The sequence below is a fragment of the Hemiscyllium ocellatum genome, chromosome 26 (assembly GCF_020745735.1).
Source record: "Hemiscyllium ocellatum isolate sHemOce1 chromosome 26, sHemOce1.pat.X.cur, whole genome shotgun sequence".
NCBI lineage: Eukaryota > Metazoa > Chordata > Chondrichthyes > Orectolobiformes > Hemiscylliidae > Hemiscyllium > Hemiscyllium ocellatum.
Genome location: NC_083426.1, coordinates 23,833,522 through 23,849,600, shown reverse-complemented (window position 1 = coordinate 23,849,600; position 16,079 = coordinate 23,833,522). Strand labels below are relative to the sequence as shown.

Sequence of the window (16,079 nt, the reverse complement as noted above, 5' to 3'; positions counted from 1 at the left end):
TTTGTCATTTGTATGCTAATCATCATTCCTGTCTCCACCTGTTTTTACATTCCTATTTCAGTTACAATTATAAAGCTGTCTCATTCATGTAATTGCTGCTATCATGAATGCACAATTCTTTTCTTGTGCAATCTACACCTTTATGGAGCTCATTGTGCTGAAAAGTCTGCTCCTGGCCCCAATTCATATTTTTTCCTTAGCTTTTTAGATAGTGAAATTGAAATGACTTTACAGTGGCTGATATCCATCACCCAAGTCACCCTTTATTTAGACATGAACCTTAATACTGCCTCATCCAGACTCAGCTACCAAAGTGTCAGCATCTCTGACACTTCCCTTTTTATATGCCAGTCAGGGCTCCCTGATTGGACCTGATTAACAGCCTCAATCATGTAACGTTATTCTGTGATGTCCACTGGTTGACCTCGTTACAATTGTTACATAAATCACTTTACACAGCTAAACGAACTGCAAGAAGTGGAAAAATAATTATAAAAATAACAAACACAGAAAAATACAACTGAGAACAAGAGGGAGACAGGAAAGAGAGAGTAAGAAACAGGAAATATCATTGCATTAATTCTACTGGCTTTCACCTGAGGCCTATATGGTATTTTGCCTTGTTCGGCAGGTTTCTATTTCCAGAATCAATTGATACCTCAGGCATTGGCAGAAAATCTCATGAGAGAAAAGAGCTTTGCAGTCCTGGAAAAAAATGCCTCAAGAGAACTCTTTCAAAAACATACAACTTCTAACTGAGCAGCATGGTGCTTCTAGGTTTTGAGAAGACAAACAGTAAATATATTCTGAAAAGAGAGACATGCTGCTGACAGTTTTGTCTCACACTCATTAGGACTTACATAAGGAATATGATCAGGCTTCATTTCTTTTTTGAGTTACCCAGAGCACAGTGGTGGGGTGAGTGGTAGTGGTCTGTAGGTCTGCATTGTTTTCTCAATGGCCAGACCTCAGCCACTGTGAGTTGACCTCCCAACCTACATCCCCCAAAATACAAATTGTTGTGATCACTTGTGGCTTGGTAGATTCTGTTTGCTCAGATGAGTGGAAGATGAAAACTACAACGACATATTTTTCTTTCCTTCCAACGATATTCAAGTTCTGTGTTATCAAGTAACTAACTATCTTCACTTTCTCCAATACAAAACATGATGAGCTCACAATCAACAGGAACATGAAACATTAAGAGATATTGAGACAAAATGAAATTATGTAACATCGGCACACTTAGTATTTTTCCTTCTTCACAGTGCCATAGACTTTTAAATGATTAGGGACGTGCTAGTTGTTAAATTTATCAAAAGCAAGAATAATGCAGATTGCAAATCCACTTAAACTCAGCTTATTTTCACAGATGGTATTTATCAAAATGCATTGTATTATTAAACCAAAACAGCTGACTGTCATTCCTAATGAGGAAGAGTTGCCGAATCTGCCTGACTGCAGTACCTCTGGGACACACGTTAGTTACATTATTAGCACTGCAGTTAATTAACACGTTCATCAAATCCCTATGGTGTAGAAAGAGGCTATCTTCACTGACCCTCTGAAGAGCATCCCACACCATCTCTGTAACCATCTGGGGTTTTTACCATGGCTAACCCACCTAACCTGCACATCTTTCGACAGCGGGAGGAAACCCACACAGATATGAGGAGAATTTCTGCGTAGAGTTTGCACAGTCACACAAAACTGGAATTTCAGCCAGGTCCCTGGTGCTTGAGGTAGCAGTGCTGACCATTGTGCCACTATGCTGCCCCTAGGATACAGAAATGTTCCCAACACTCATGAATTCTACAATGTCCCACTTAGGTCTGTGATTTCACAAGAGAAAAAAGTGAAAATAAAAAGTAATAAAATTATCAGCAACAAAACAACACAAAGCCAGTTTTCTGGAAAGCAACAATAGTATTTTTAGAAATCGAGACAAAAATTGTTTCAAAATAGATATATGAAAATTTGTCATTTGTATGTTAATCATCATTCCTGTCTCCACCTGTTTTTACATTCCTATTTCAGTTACAATTATAAAGCTGTCTCATTCATGCAATTGCTGCTATCATGAATGCACAATTCTTTTCTTGTGCAATCTACACCTTTATGGAGCTCATTGTGCCATTGGCACTGCTTACGCAATTTCCTTCTTTGTTCCTCGCCTCTCCTATCTACACAGATTCATGTTGAAGCACAACCAATATTTGGCCAACACACCAATCTAGACAGAGACAAAGCAGCTTATCCAAAAACGAGCATGCATGGAGCTACCCATGCTCCTGGAGGAATAGGCCGGAGATATATTCAACGCTGGACCTTGGGCTTCATTTTTATGAAGATAATGAACGACAGAGAAATGATGCTAATTAGTATTCACACATTCCTGTTTTTAAACGAGATGGTAATTAGAGATGTTCATACTTTCTTTAGCCCACAGTGCCTGGCTTAATTCTGATGGCTGAGCCGGAATCAGCTTACCTAGCACAGACTTGGATTTGACGCCATGACCATTCTGCTCAGTATTTCAGATTTTCACACTGAACCGTGTACACAGTCACTGAGTTCCCAAGGAACAGTCATGTACATTGCGTGAAGCAAGGCTCAGCAACTGACAACTTACGTGAGTGAGATGCTGAAGTGAAAACGTTGCCGCAACCCTTTGAAGGTGATGAATGACTGTGGAGGAAAGCTCCGAGTGGTCATTTCACAATATGGCTTCTCGTATTCCCCTGGCAGGCAGTCGCACTTAAAACCTCCAACCAGCAAGTTTACACACGTCCCACCATTCCGACAAACTCCAGGAGAACAGCGGCCCGAACGGGAACTCACTTCACAGTAATTACCTGAAGAACAAGACATCAGGTTAGCATTTTGCTTGGGGTTCTGGTTTTAAACAAAAGTGCAAATGCTGGAAACCTGAAATCACAAATGCTGGAAATATTTAGCAGGTTAGTTTAATGATTCAGGTCAATAAGCTTTAATTGAAGGTCACAGACACGAAATCTTAACTGCAGTTTTCTCTCTGCAGATACCACCTGATACAGTTTTAAATACTACACTGAAACTGTAGAGTGATAAAAATCAACAACTTTTGGCTGGAATTGTCTAACAGGAATAAGACATTTGACACGAAGTAGAATTTCTGCATAAGCTGCAACTTGTTTCCAAACTCATCAGTCCAGGTTAACCATGTTCCCAAACAAAAGTAGTCCTACTTGCCAGTGTGTGGCCCACATCTGTTCAACCTTTCATATTCAAATATTTACCCAAATGTTGTTTGAATGTTGTAACTGTACCTACAACCACCATTTCCTCTGGTAGTTCACTCTACACATGAGCCACATCTTTGGAAAAAAGTTGCTCCTCATGTCCTTTTTAAAGCTTTCGCCTCTCACCTTTAAAATTTGCCCCCTAGATTTGAAAACCCCACCTTACGGAAAGTACATTTGGTATTCACTGTATGTACACCCCTCGTGGTTTTATAAACCTCTACAAGGTCACCCCTCAACCTCCTATGCTCCAGTGAAAAATGACTCAGCCTTTTTTTTAATTAAAACCCTCCATTCCTGGCAACATCCTGGTAATTTTTTTCTGAAACCTCTCCAATTCAATTATATCCTTCCAATAGCAGGGCAAACAGAACCACACACTGTACTCCAAAAGAAGTCTCACCATTGTACTGTACAACCTCAACATTATGCCCCAAATCCTATGCTCAAAGGTTTAGTTATTGCTTTGTCATTTTCCCCCTCAATGCTAAAGATCACTACTGTAATAAAACTTTCTGGCTTTTAACATCCTTTGACACAGTTTATTCAGACAAGAACATAACAGAAACTACATAATCATTGAGATTACCACAAGGTTTAGTCACGCAGGGGTTTTGAGATATAACTCCTGTTTATGAACAGATTAGATTAGATTCCCTACAGTGTGGAAAGAGGCCCTTCGGCCCAACCAGTCCACACCTACCCTCCGAAGAGTAACCCACCTGGACCCATTTCCCTCTGACTAGTGCACCGAACACTATGGGCAATTTAGCATGGCCAATTCACCTAACCTGCACACCTTTGGACTGTGAGAGGAAACTGGAGAAAACCCATGCAGACACGGGGAGAATGTGCAAACTTCACACAGACAGTCGCCCAAGGCTAGAATTGAATCCTTGACGCTGGGGTTGTGAGGCAGCAGTGCTAACCACTGAGCCACCATGCCATTTATGTTTTATTATACTCCACCATCAACTAAAGCCATTATTGGTCACTATTAAACATGGTTATTATGTCCTCAATATGTAGCTGAAATAAAAAGAGCTGCAAGTCCTAACTGTAACTCATTATTCTGTGCTGCAATAATTCATCATAACTCGGATTGCATTATTTTCAACTGACCTGGAAAATAAGGAAGCATTGCAAGGGCTGCCACTTCTGGTTACAATGTAAAGAAACGTCATTTGCCCACAACTCCACCTCAGAGCCATTAATATTGGATTACTGAGTGAGGATTGGTTTGGATTTGATCATGAGACCCATTACAATTAAAGAGTCCACGGAACCTGGCAGATGAATATCAACTGATAGAAAAGATTACAGGAGTGTTCCTCTTAGAATTGTACCTCAACAAGGAATAAACGGTGTGAGGTAATGAGAAAACTGCATCTTAGAAGGGAAAAGAAAATAAGTGGAATTTAGTTGCCTCTGTTGACATGCTGTTGATTAATCTGCACTATGAGCCAAGCAAATTTGTGGTTCAAGAAAGGAATAGGGTAAAACTGACAGAAACAGAAATCCATTAGAAAATGGATTTCATAATACAGAAAATGAATTGAGACCAATAGAAATCCAATCAAGACTTAATTGCATTAATATTGTATTTCTGGAATCCTTCCAAGACAGCTCTTCACTGCAGAAAGAAGTTTCCCACAAGCCAGGCTGATGACCCTATGACATAAACCAAGGGATGTGATTTCTATAGCTTGTCAAAAATGACAGTGTTTTGATACAGTACTTTTTCCTCTGTGTATAAAACTGGTCAGTCGATACAAAGTAATTTTAGTATAATAGCAAGAGGGCTTTTAATTTTTCAATGATTCCATCATGACTTAATGAGTAACTTGACTTGCTGCTTCAAATTTACAGAATTATTACATGTAAAATGAATTTCTTTCCAAAGAAGAAGTTATTGATTGCTAAAATAGTAATTAAAATATTTAGCTGATGTAATAATTTTTATTTAGTGTGTAGGAGTCTCGAAAGCTTTTCCAATTCCTTGATTCAAGCAATTGACAGTCTTAATTTGGAGATGCCGGTGTTGGACTGGGATGTACAAAGTTAAAAATCACACAACACCAGTTTATAGTCCAATAGGTTTAATTGGCAGCACACTAGCATTTGGAGGGTCACTCCTTCATCAGATGGTAGTGACTACCACCTAATGAAGGAACGACGCTCCGAAAGCTAGTGTGCTTCCAATTAAACCTATTGGACTATAACCTGGTGTTGTGTGATTTTTAACTTTAACACAGTCTTAGTAAGATTCAAGTTCACGATTGGCGTTCATTTGCTGCATACATTTGGGAAATTACAGTTGCTACCTAAGGAAATTTTCTGTAATACCAGTAGCAATTCCCACAAGCCGGCCAATACATGAAAGCGCTCATCAGGTATAACGTATGAGAGACCTGGGCAAATATCCAAACAATTCCTTATGTTTCTGTACAATTCTGGGTTCAAGTGACAAAACAATTGTGGGCTGAAAATATGACAATCAATCACAATGAACTTCTGTATTGTCTAGCAGCAGGTCTGACTGGCCAAAGAGAGTACAGTTTTTTAAGAACTCAGCAACCTGGTTCAGGTCTTTCTCCAACATGCACATTACAAGTAACTGAACAATAATTCAAAGAAGCTGCAGAACTTACCATCAAAGGTATTCCACACCCATAATTCCTCACCCCACCCACATCTCCCAAGCCACTGAGCAAAGGACTCTTAACTGATGAATAAATCACATCAAAGGGCCAAAGGAAACAAAGGTCTCTCAGGTGCAATATTTCACAGACGGTCTCCCTCTGTTTTATCTACTGCAGTAGGAGCTCTTCCAGGAAAACAGCCTACATCCAGATCATTCTTCATATTTAGACAGGCAGCCATGGCAAGTTCCTGTTATCAGTGAGACTACTGAGGGATGAATGCAGATTGATAGGGAAGTCTGAAAATGGATCATATAACTAGCATTCAGGCAGGTGGTGTCTGGAATGGTAGTGATTCAGGTTGAATTACATGTACATAGAACATAGAACATAGAAGGATACAGCGCAGTACAGGCCCTTCGGCCCTCGATGTTGCGCCGACCGAATCCTACCTAACCTATACTAGCCCAATAACTTCCAAATGCCTATCCAATGCCCGCTTAAATGACCATAAAGAAGGAGAGTTCACCACTGATACGGGCAGGGCATTCCATGAACTCACAACCCGCTGTGTGAAGAATCTACCCCTAACATCTGTCCTATACCTACCACCCCTTAATTTAAAGCTATGTCCCCTAGTAACACCTGACTCCATTAGCGGTAAAAGGTTCTTAGTATCTACCCTATCTAAACCCCTAATCATCTTATACACTTCTATCAGATCTCCCCTAAACCTTCTCTTCTCCAATGAGAACAGCCCCAAGTGCCTCAGCCTTTCCTCATAAGATTTTCCTACCATTCCAGGCAACATCCTGGTAAACCTCCTCTGCACTCGTTCTAAAGCTTCCACATCCTTCCTATAGTATGGCAACCAAAACTGCACACAATACTCCAGATGAGGCCTCACCAGAGTCTTATACAACTGCAACATGACCTCAGGACTCCGGAACTCAATTCCTCTGCCAATAAAGCCCAGTACACCATATGCCTTCCTCACAGCACTATTTACCTGGGTGGCAACTTTCAGAGATCTGTGTACATGGACAACAAGATCCCTCTGCTCATCCACACTACCAAGTAGCCTACCATTAGCCCAGTAATCCATCATCTTGTTATTCCTACCAAAGTGAACGACTTCGCACTTAGCTACATTGAATTCCATTTGCCACATTTCCGCCCAGCTCTGCAACTTATCTATATCCCGCTGTAACCTACCACTTCCTTCCTCACTATCCACAACTCCACCGACTTTTGTGTCATCCGCAAACTTGCTCACCCAGCTTTCAAGTCCTTCCTCTAGATCATTTATAAAGATAACAAAAAGCAATGGTCCCAAAACAGATCCTTGTGGTACACCGCTAGTAACTGCGCTCCAAGATGAACATAATCCATCAACTACTACCCTCTGTCTCCTTCCAGCCAGCCAATTCCTAATCCAAACCTCTAATGTATCCTCAATGCCATACCTCCGTAGTTTTAGCATTAGCCTACAATGGGGAACCTTATCGAACGCCTTACTAAAATCCATATACACAACATCTACTGCTTTACCCTCATCCACTTCCTTAGTCACCTTCTCAAAGAACTCAATAAGGTTTGTGAGGCACGACCTGCCCTTCACAAAACCATGCTGGCTATCCCTGATCACGTTATTCCTACCCAGATGTTCATAAATCTTATCCCTTACCATTCTCTCTAAGACTTTGCCCACCACTGAAGTCAGACTCACTGGCCTATAGTTACTAGGGCTATCCCTACTCCCTTTCTTGAACAATGGGACCACATTCGCTATCCTCCAGTCCTCTGGTACTATTCCCGTTGACAATGACGACATAAAAATCCAGGCCAATGGCTCTGCTATCTCCTCCCTAGCTTCCCATAGGATCCTGGGGTAAATGCCATCAGGCCCAGGAGACTTATCTATATTCATCCTTTCCAATATTCCCAAAACCTCTTCCCTGCATATTTCCAGGGCATCCATTCTAATTATTTGTGATTCCATATTCACATCAGCAACAGTGTCCTGTTCCTGAGTGAATACTGATGAAAAGTACTGATTTAATGTCTCTCCAATCTCCTCCGCCTCCACACACAACTTCCCACTACTATCCTTGACTGGACCGATACCTACCCTAGTCATCCTTTTATTCTTGACATACCTATAGAAAGCCTTTGGGTTTTCCCTAATCCTACCAGCTAAAGACTTTTCATGTCCCCTTCTCGCTTCTCTTAGCTCCCTCTTTAGCTCCTTCCTGGCTACCTTATAACTCTCAATCGCCCCTACTGAACCTTCACGCCTCATCTTTACATATGCCGCCTTCTTCCCTTTCACAAGGGACTCCAATTCCTTACTAAACCACGGCTGCCTCACAAGGCCCTTTACACCATGCCTGACTGGTACATACCTATCGAGGACACGCAGTAGCTGCTCCTTGAACAATCCCCACATCTCATTAGTGTTCTTCTCTTGAAGCCTGTTTTTCCAATCCACACATCCTAAGTCATGCCTCACAGCATCATAATTTCCCTGCCCCCAGCTATAGCTCTTGCCCTGCGGCGCACGATTATCCCTCTGCATCACTAAAGTAAAAGTCACCGAGTTGTGGTCACTGTCCCCGAAGTGCTCACCTACCTCCAAATCTAACACCTGGCCTGGTTCATTACCTAGAACCAAATCCAATATAGCCTCCCCTCTTGTTGGCCTGTCGACATATTGTGTCAGGAAACCCTCCTGCACACATTGTACAAACACCGACCCATCTAATGAACTCGAGCTATAGCTCTCCCAGTCAATATCTGGGAAGTTAAAGTCCCCCATAACAACCACCCTGCTACCTTCACTCTTTTCCTGAATCATCCTCGCAATATTATCCTCTACTTCTCTAGGACTATTAGGAGGCCTGTAGAAAACACCTAACAGGGTGACCTCACCTTTCCTATTTCTAACCTCAGCCCAAACTACCTCAGATGGCAAGTCCTCTTCCATCGTCCATTCCACTGCTGTGATACTGTCTTTGACAAGTAATGCCACGTCTCCCCCTTTTTTACCCCCATGTCTGATCCTACTAAAACATTTGAACCCTGGAACGTGCAACAGCCATTCTTGTCCCTGTTCTACCCACATCTCTGTAATGGCCACAACATCGAAGTCCCAGGTACCAACCCACGCTGCAAGTTCACCTACCTTATTCCTTATACTTCTGGCATTGAAGTATACACACTTCAATCCACCTTTCTGGTTACAGGCACCCTCCTTAGAGATCGCTGCATTATTCCTAACCTCCCTACACTCAAGGTCCTGTACCCTAAAGCTACAGTCCTGGTTCCCATGCCCCCGCGGAGTTAGTTTAAACCCTCCCAAAGAGCACTAGCAAACCTCCCCCCAAGGATACTGGTGCCCCTCAGGTTCAGGTGTAGCCCATCCTTTTTATAGAGGTCCCACCTTCCCCAGAAAGGACCCCAGTTGTCCAGAAACCGGAATCCCTCCCTCCTGCACCATCCCTGTAGCCACGCATTTAACTGCTCTCTCTCCCTATTCCTCGACTCTCTATCACGTGGCACGGGTAACAAACCAGAGACTACAACTCTGTTTGTTCTAACTCTGAGCTTCCAACCTAGCTCCCTGAAAGCCTGTCTGACATCCTCACCCTTCTTCCTACCTATATCGTTGGTGCCAACGTGGACCACGATCTGGGGCTGCTCCCCCTCCCCCTGAAGGACCCGGAAAACACGATCAGCAACATCACGTACCCTTGCACCTGGGAGGCAACATACCAAACGTGAGTCCCTGTCGCCCCCACAAAACCGTCTGTCTGTACCCCTCACTATCGAGTCCCCAAGAACTATCGCTCTACCTTTCTCCACCCTACCCTTCTGAGCAACGGGGCCAGGCTCCGTGCCAGAGGCCTGAACCTCGTTGCTTGCCCCTGGTAAGTCATCCCCCCCACAAGTATCCAAAACGGTATACTTGTTCTTGAGGGGAATGACCGCAGGGGGTCCCTGCACTGGCTTCCTCCTCCCACTCCCCCTCACTGTCACCCATCTATCTTGAACTTTCGGAGTAACTACTTGCCTAAAGCTCCGATCTATGACCTCCTCTGCCTCCCGAATGATCCGCAGTTCATCCAACTCCAGCTCCAGTTCCCTAACACGGGTTTGGAGGAGCTGGAGATGGGTGCACTTCTTGCAAGTGTACTCAGCAGGGACGCTAATGGCTTCCCTCACCTCATACATGTTGCAACATAAACATCTTAAACATAAACTTGACAAAAGCTCACCTCATAAGATCTTTACGTCATAACTGTACAGAAATCACATAAAACTTCAATACTTTTGAAATCTGGAAAAATAGAATAGCTTTTAGTTGATTTTTCTCTCCTTTGCAAAGGTGATGAATTAGACAGAACATCACTACATTTTCAAACTGGACATCTCATTTGTGAGCTTCAATATTTTGGCAGTGACAGACAATCAATTGTACAGTGCATAATGGCCAAATGCAATCCAGTCCCCATCAATATTAATGCAGCAAAGTACAATACTGGGTAGTGCCCTGGCCTTTGTGCCTTTATCCATTAGGCCATCAGGACACTTCTTACTTTGACAAGTTCTTTTTTTCCACAAATGATATCAGATAAATGTAATACTTGGTGCCCTCTTGTTTAAGGCTGTAACAATTAGAATATGTGTTAGCTCTGGAACAAAGGATATATCATGACTAAATGCCCTCAGACCTTACTGTGGACAAACTGATTGTCATGTTTTCTACAGTGCAATGCACAAGCATTAAATGGTGATGCCAATTTTTCTCAGCAAGTATTGTTGCAACAGTAAACAGAAGCTATAAGATTACTGGTGTATAGAAGTCCATGGAGTTACTCAAAAAAGAAGTCTTTAGCATAAACAGAGCCTCAACTGGTAGAACCCCTGTCTCTGATTCAAATGGTTCCGGGTTTAAGACCCACACCAGAGAATTGAGTAAAAAAATCAAGTTTGACAGTCCAGCCGAGTATGAAGTGTATAGCATCCAGTCAGAAGTTCTGAATTTCAGCTGAGACTTCAAAATATTGTCTCACCTGCCTTCTCAGGCTCTACTTTAAAGAACAATAGGCAATTTACTACAGGTGTTCTGACCAATATTTGTTCCTCAATTAGCATTACCACAGAACAGATCACTTACACATTGTCGTATGCTGGAGTTGTTGCAGAGTTTGCTGTATATAATTTGCTACCATATTTACTAAATTACAATGTGTCCACAAAAGAACTGCATTGGTTGTACTTTGGAAAGCCCCGAGGTCACGAGAGACACTATATAACTGCAAGTCTTTCTTCACTTTATAAACAAACAATTAAAAAGCTGTTACACTGGTACAAGAACAATCACACTAAATTATTTTTCAGGGACAATGCCAACACCATAACTATTCCAAAACCAAAATCATTTATCTCAAATAGTCCCTCTTGAGCATTTCTCAAATTGTCCTCCATGAATTTCTCATTTATTTTTTCTAATTTCATTACAATTATAAATTCAAACTAAGCCATTCTTGCCTAAGGGTTTTAATTATATATTCTTATCAATCCTGTCAGCATGAGGTACTCTCACAATGCAATTTTATTCACAATTGTTTTTATGATTATTAATTTGACTTTGTACATCTCTATGACTCTATGGCTTACAATGAGGTTTCATATTTAATAGTTAAAATGGCTTTCCATTTTTCCTACTGTCTGTAATATGTATGGGATATGAAGTGCTCCTATTCGTATTTAATAAAATAATGGCAGTTTTCCAAAGTGTAGCTTTAAGACAGCCTGAGTAATAATGGTTTGTGGTGCTAATGGTGACTATTTCTGGCAACCATAAAAGTTAAGTAATGGGTGTAAAAACATTCCTTTAATGATTGTCAAACAGTGTTATGCTACTGCTACTGTACAATTAAGACCATTCAGTCTCCCTAATCTCAAGTCACACAATAGTTTACATACTCTGAGGTATTGATGATATAAATCATAATGGTTAAACTGGTTGATCATGTTTATGCAAAAACACCACACACTAGCACAAAGACAATAAGTCATTGGTGTTTTTGTAAATTTCAACATAGATCTTAACAGTTTGTGTACTAGGAATACTGTCACACAGAACAAACATTTTAAAGTTCTTAACTGGCAAACACAATGCAAATTGTCATTGTACTTAACTAGTCCAATTGAATCTTGCTGATTTATCAGTTATTAAATCAGTTCATTCAGTAATGAAATGCAAATATTTAAGATGGTATTCACAGAAAAACATTGAAAGGAGGAAAGCTTTTATTGATTCAGATATGGAATTGAAATGAACAACCATAATCTGTTTGTTACTTTGCCAGCTGAAGCAAACTGCTGGCCAGGACATTGGGAGGACTATTTTTTTAAACAAATCACATGGTTGGATCTTTAACATGTGTGAATCGATATAGTAGTAGACAGGGTCTCAATTTAATATCTCATCTGAAAATTGGCATATTGATCATGGAAATCTTTTCATCATTGCACTGAATCTTCAACTATTGTTTCTGGTTATCACCATAAATACTTCCCTCCTTCAAATAATTCCCTTCCTTTCTGCAGTCAGCTGGACTGAATATGACTATCTCAAATCACAGTATGCTGTTCAATCCAGACAGTTTTCATCTTACATCCTCTCTATTTATGACTGCAATGAATTTCCTGCATCCATTCATCTTACCCTTTCTGCTAGTACCTGTGATTGCATCTACCTTCAATTATTTCAATGCCTTCCATTCCAGTCTTCACTGCTCCATCTTGCAAAGTGCATTGGTTAATATGTTTTCATCAAATCATGCTTGTCCAATCCACCCCATCACTCTCCCTTCCTCATTCAATTAGTTTTCTGTTCCCAATAGATTTAATGTTGTCATCTGCATTTTCAAATCCCATCATAGGTTTGCTTCACCCAAACTCTTTTTTTAGATTAGATTAGATTAGATTACTTACAGTGTGGTAACAAGCCCTTCGGCCCAACAAGTCCACACCGACCCGCCGAAGCGCAACCCACCCATACCCCTATATTTACCCCTTACCTAACACTATGGGCAATTTAGCATGGCCAATTCACCTGACCCGCACATCTTTGGACTGTGGGAGGAAACCGGAGCACCCGGAGGAAACCCACGCAGACACGGGGAGAACGTGCAAACTCCACACAGTCAGTCGCCTGAGTCGGGAATTGAACCCGGGTCTCAGGTGCTGTGAGGCAGCAGCGCTAACCACTGTGCCACCGTGCTCTTCACCCTCCTCCAGATTTATCTTTGACACCCCTACATCGTTCAGTTCTCTAATTCTCACCTCTTGTGCATTTTCCCCGCCGTCACATCACCGATGGCAGAAACATTAGCTGCACTGGGTTCACTCTTCAACTCCCTTTCTAATGTCCTCACATATCTCACCCCTGCCAATATCTTTTGAAAAGTTCTTGGTTGCCTCCTCTTCCACTTCACTCCTTCCTTAATACAGCATAGCGTTCATATCAGTACTGTATACAAAACAGGAGCCTGGTCCATTATTCTTTTTGATCATGACAGATCTGTTCATTTATTCCTGACATTTGCCAAATGTGACAGTTATTCTGATCCCAGAGATGGACAAGTCAGATCCAAGACTGAAATCTGGTTTGATCGATCATATTTTGTTTCTGTCAATTCTAACGAAGTGCTCTTTCCCTGGAATACAGATTTGCAGTACTGCAGAATTTACTTTAGCAATAAGAAAAAAGTTATTAGTCAAAATAAAAAAAGATCAAGCAAACTATTTACAAATAATACCAATATAAACATTTTGAAACAAGTGGAAAAATATAATCCTATTAATTCAACCACACTCTCTTACAGCACTCACACCAAAGAGAATTCTCTTCTCTTTTAAATCTATACGTATTAGTTTAACTGTGGCTTCAATTCCATGTGTGGAGAATCTGATAGCCTCTTCTTGGAGCATGGCACAATTGAGCTTAGATTTTCTCAGCTTCAAATAATTTCTTCAGAGTTTTAACCAAACTTTAACCATTGCTGGAATGGAATTGTCAAACTAAACTGCTTAGTGTAGTAACCTATTCTTTAACAGTTCCAAATTATCTCCAGTTTTTAAGACCAATCACACAGGACAATTCAAATATCGATAACTATTCATCAGAGCACCTAAACTCAAAACATTCTCTCTCTCTCTCTCTCTCTCTCTCTGTCTCTCTCTCTCTCTCTCTCTCTCCCCCTCTCCCCCCCTCCATGGGTGTTGCCTGACCTGTTACCATCTCCGACATTTGTTATTATCAGTACATCTTCATTAAGACATCTGCATAATCCTGCCAAACTGATATCCAAAAGCTGTTCCAAGTTCTGAGTGTTTCCATTAATTAAAAGAAAAGAAAATCCCTGAAGTTTTAAAGTTCAAGTCTAATGAGCAATTATTTACTCATTAAAACTCCCGGAATAACACCAAAATTCCATTCTACACCAGGAACTCTCTCCCATACCACTTTTAAAGGAAATCAATAGACAATAGAGTCGTAGACAATAGGTGCAGGTGTAGGCCATTCAGCCCTTCGAGCCAGCACCACCATTCATTATGATTATGGCTGATCATCCACAATCAGTATCCTGTTCCTGCCTTATCCTCATAATCATTGATTCCACTATCTTTAAGAGCTCTATCCATCTCTTTCTTGAAAGTATCCAGAGACTTGGCCTCCACTGCCTTCTGGGGCCAAGCATTCCATATATCCACCACTCACTGGGTGAAGAGGTTTCTCCTCAACTCTGTTCTAAATGGCCTCCCCTTATTTTTAAATTGTGTCCACTGGTTCTGAAGGATGGGTACAGCATACCCAGAAGCTAATAATTAAATCCATTCATTGACACACAGATCAAAACCCACATGCCACTCATTCAAATCCAAAATCTCAACTAAATTACATTAAAAATGTTAAATTTCCCTTACATCACAGACACCCTGGCATCTTTCTTTGCAATAAAATGTAAGTTTCTGTTGTCGATTGTGTTCCTTTTGTACACCTACAACTAGTAACTAAAAATCCTTCATTCAAAAAAGACTAAAGAATTAGCAATGAAACGTAAATGCTCACGAGAAAACAGTTGTCAATGTTAACAACTGGGAATATATTGCATCTCTAACATAGTAGCATGACCCAGAGAGCTTCAAAGAAACACAATCAGACAAGATCAGGACCAAACCAAAGAGGAAATATGAGGGCCTGTAACCAAATGCATGATCAAAGAGGTAGGTTTAAAATAGCATCTTGCATTGGAGGGGGAGGTGGGGATGTGAATAAGTTGGGGAGGGAATTCCTAAGGCATAGATGGTTGAAAGACATGTTTAAAAGCGTGCAGACTGAGACAAGTTGAAAACAGCCAAACATTAAATCCAGGTCCAATTTCAATCCTTTCAGAAATAATGATTCAGGTTAAATTATAAATAGGTTCTGCATCCATGAGCTAGGCATAAGGAGGGACACATAACAGGCAATTATTATTCAGTGATGCCTGCAGCAAAGTGCTGGATAATGAGAAGTATTTTTTTTCTGATGCCTCCTACATCCGTTGTATCAACCATCTGCCTCTCCTAACCAACCTGCCTTAAAGGCGAAGAACAGTCTCCTTGGGTAAGATACTAGAGGTCAGCATCAGTTTAACTGTATCAAAGCAAGATTCAGAGAAATTTAGGAAATCTGGCCAAGTTTGACCTCACTCTGTTGGCTGTATTGAACAGAAATTAGCTAAGTGACATTTTTGGTGAGTTTCATGCAGTGTTTTTCTCTCAGAGGTTCAGCTGGTTTCCTTGTGCTGCTGTCCCAAACTCACCTCATTACCCATGTCATATGGCCCTGTGATACCCCACAAAATTCTGGCTCCTTCCTATTGGAAGGATATTGTGAAACTTGAAAGGGTTCAGAAAAGATTTACAAGGATGTTGCCAGGGTTGGAGGATTTGAGCAGTAGAAAGAGGCTGAACAGGCTTGGGCTGTTTCCCGTGGAGTGTCGAAGGCTGAGGGGTGACCTTATAGAGGGTTATAAAATCATGAGGGGCATGAATGGGGTAAACAGACAAGGTCTTTTCCCAGAACTAGAGGGCATAG

General features: G+C 41.1%; 1 protein-coding gene across 1 annotated transcript in view; it reads right to left on the bottom strand.

The window, feature by feature from the left end:
* Window positions 1-16,079, bottom strand: part of celsr2 (cadherin, EGF LAG seven-pass G-type receptor 2) — a 319,864-nt gene that overhangs the window by 150,259 nt on the left and 153,526 nt on the right. The window contains exon 4 of the mRNA XM_060845021.1: window positions 2,633-2,855. Within this exon, the coding sequence (XP_060701004.1) occupies window positions 2,633-2,855 (223 nt within the window). The remainder of the gene's footprint in view (window positions 1-2,632; window positions 2,856-16,079) is intronic.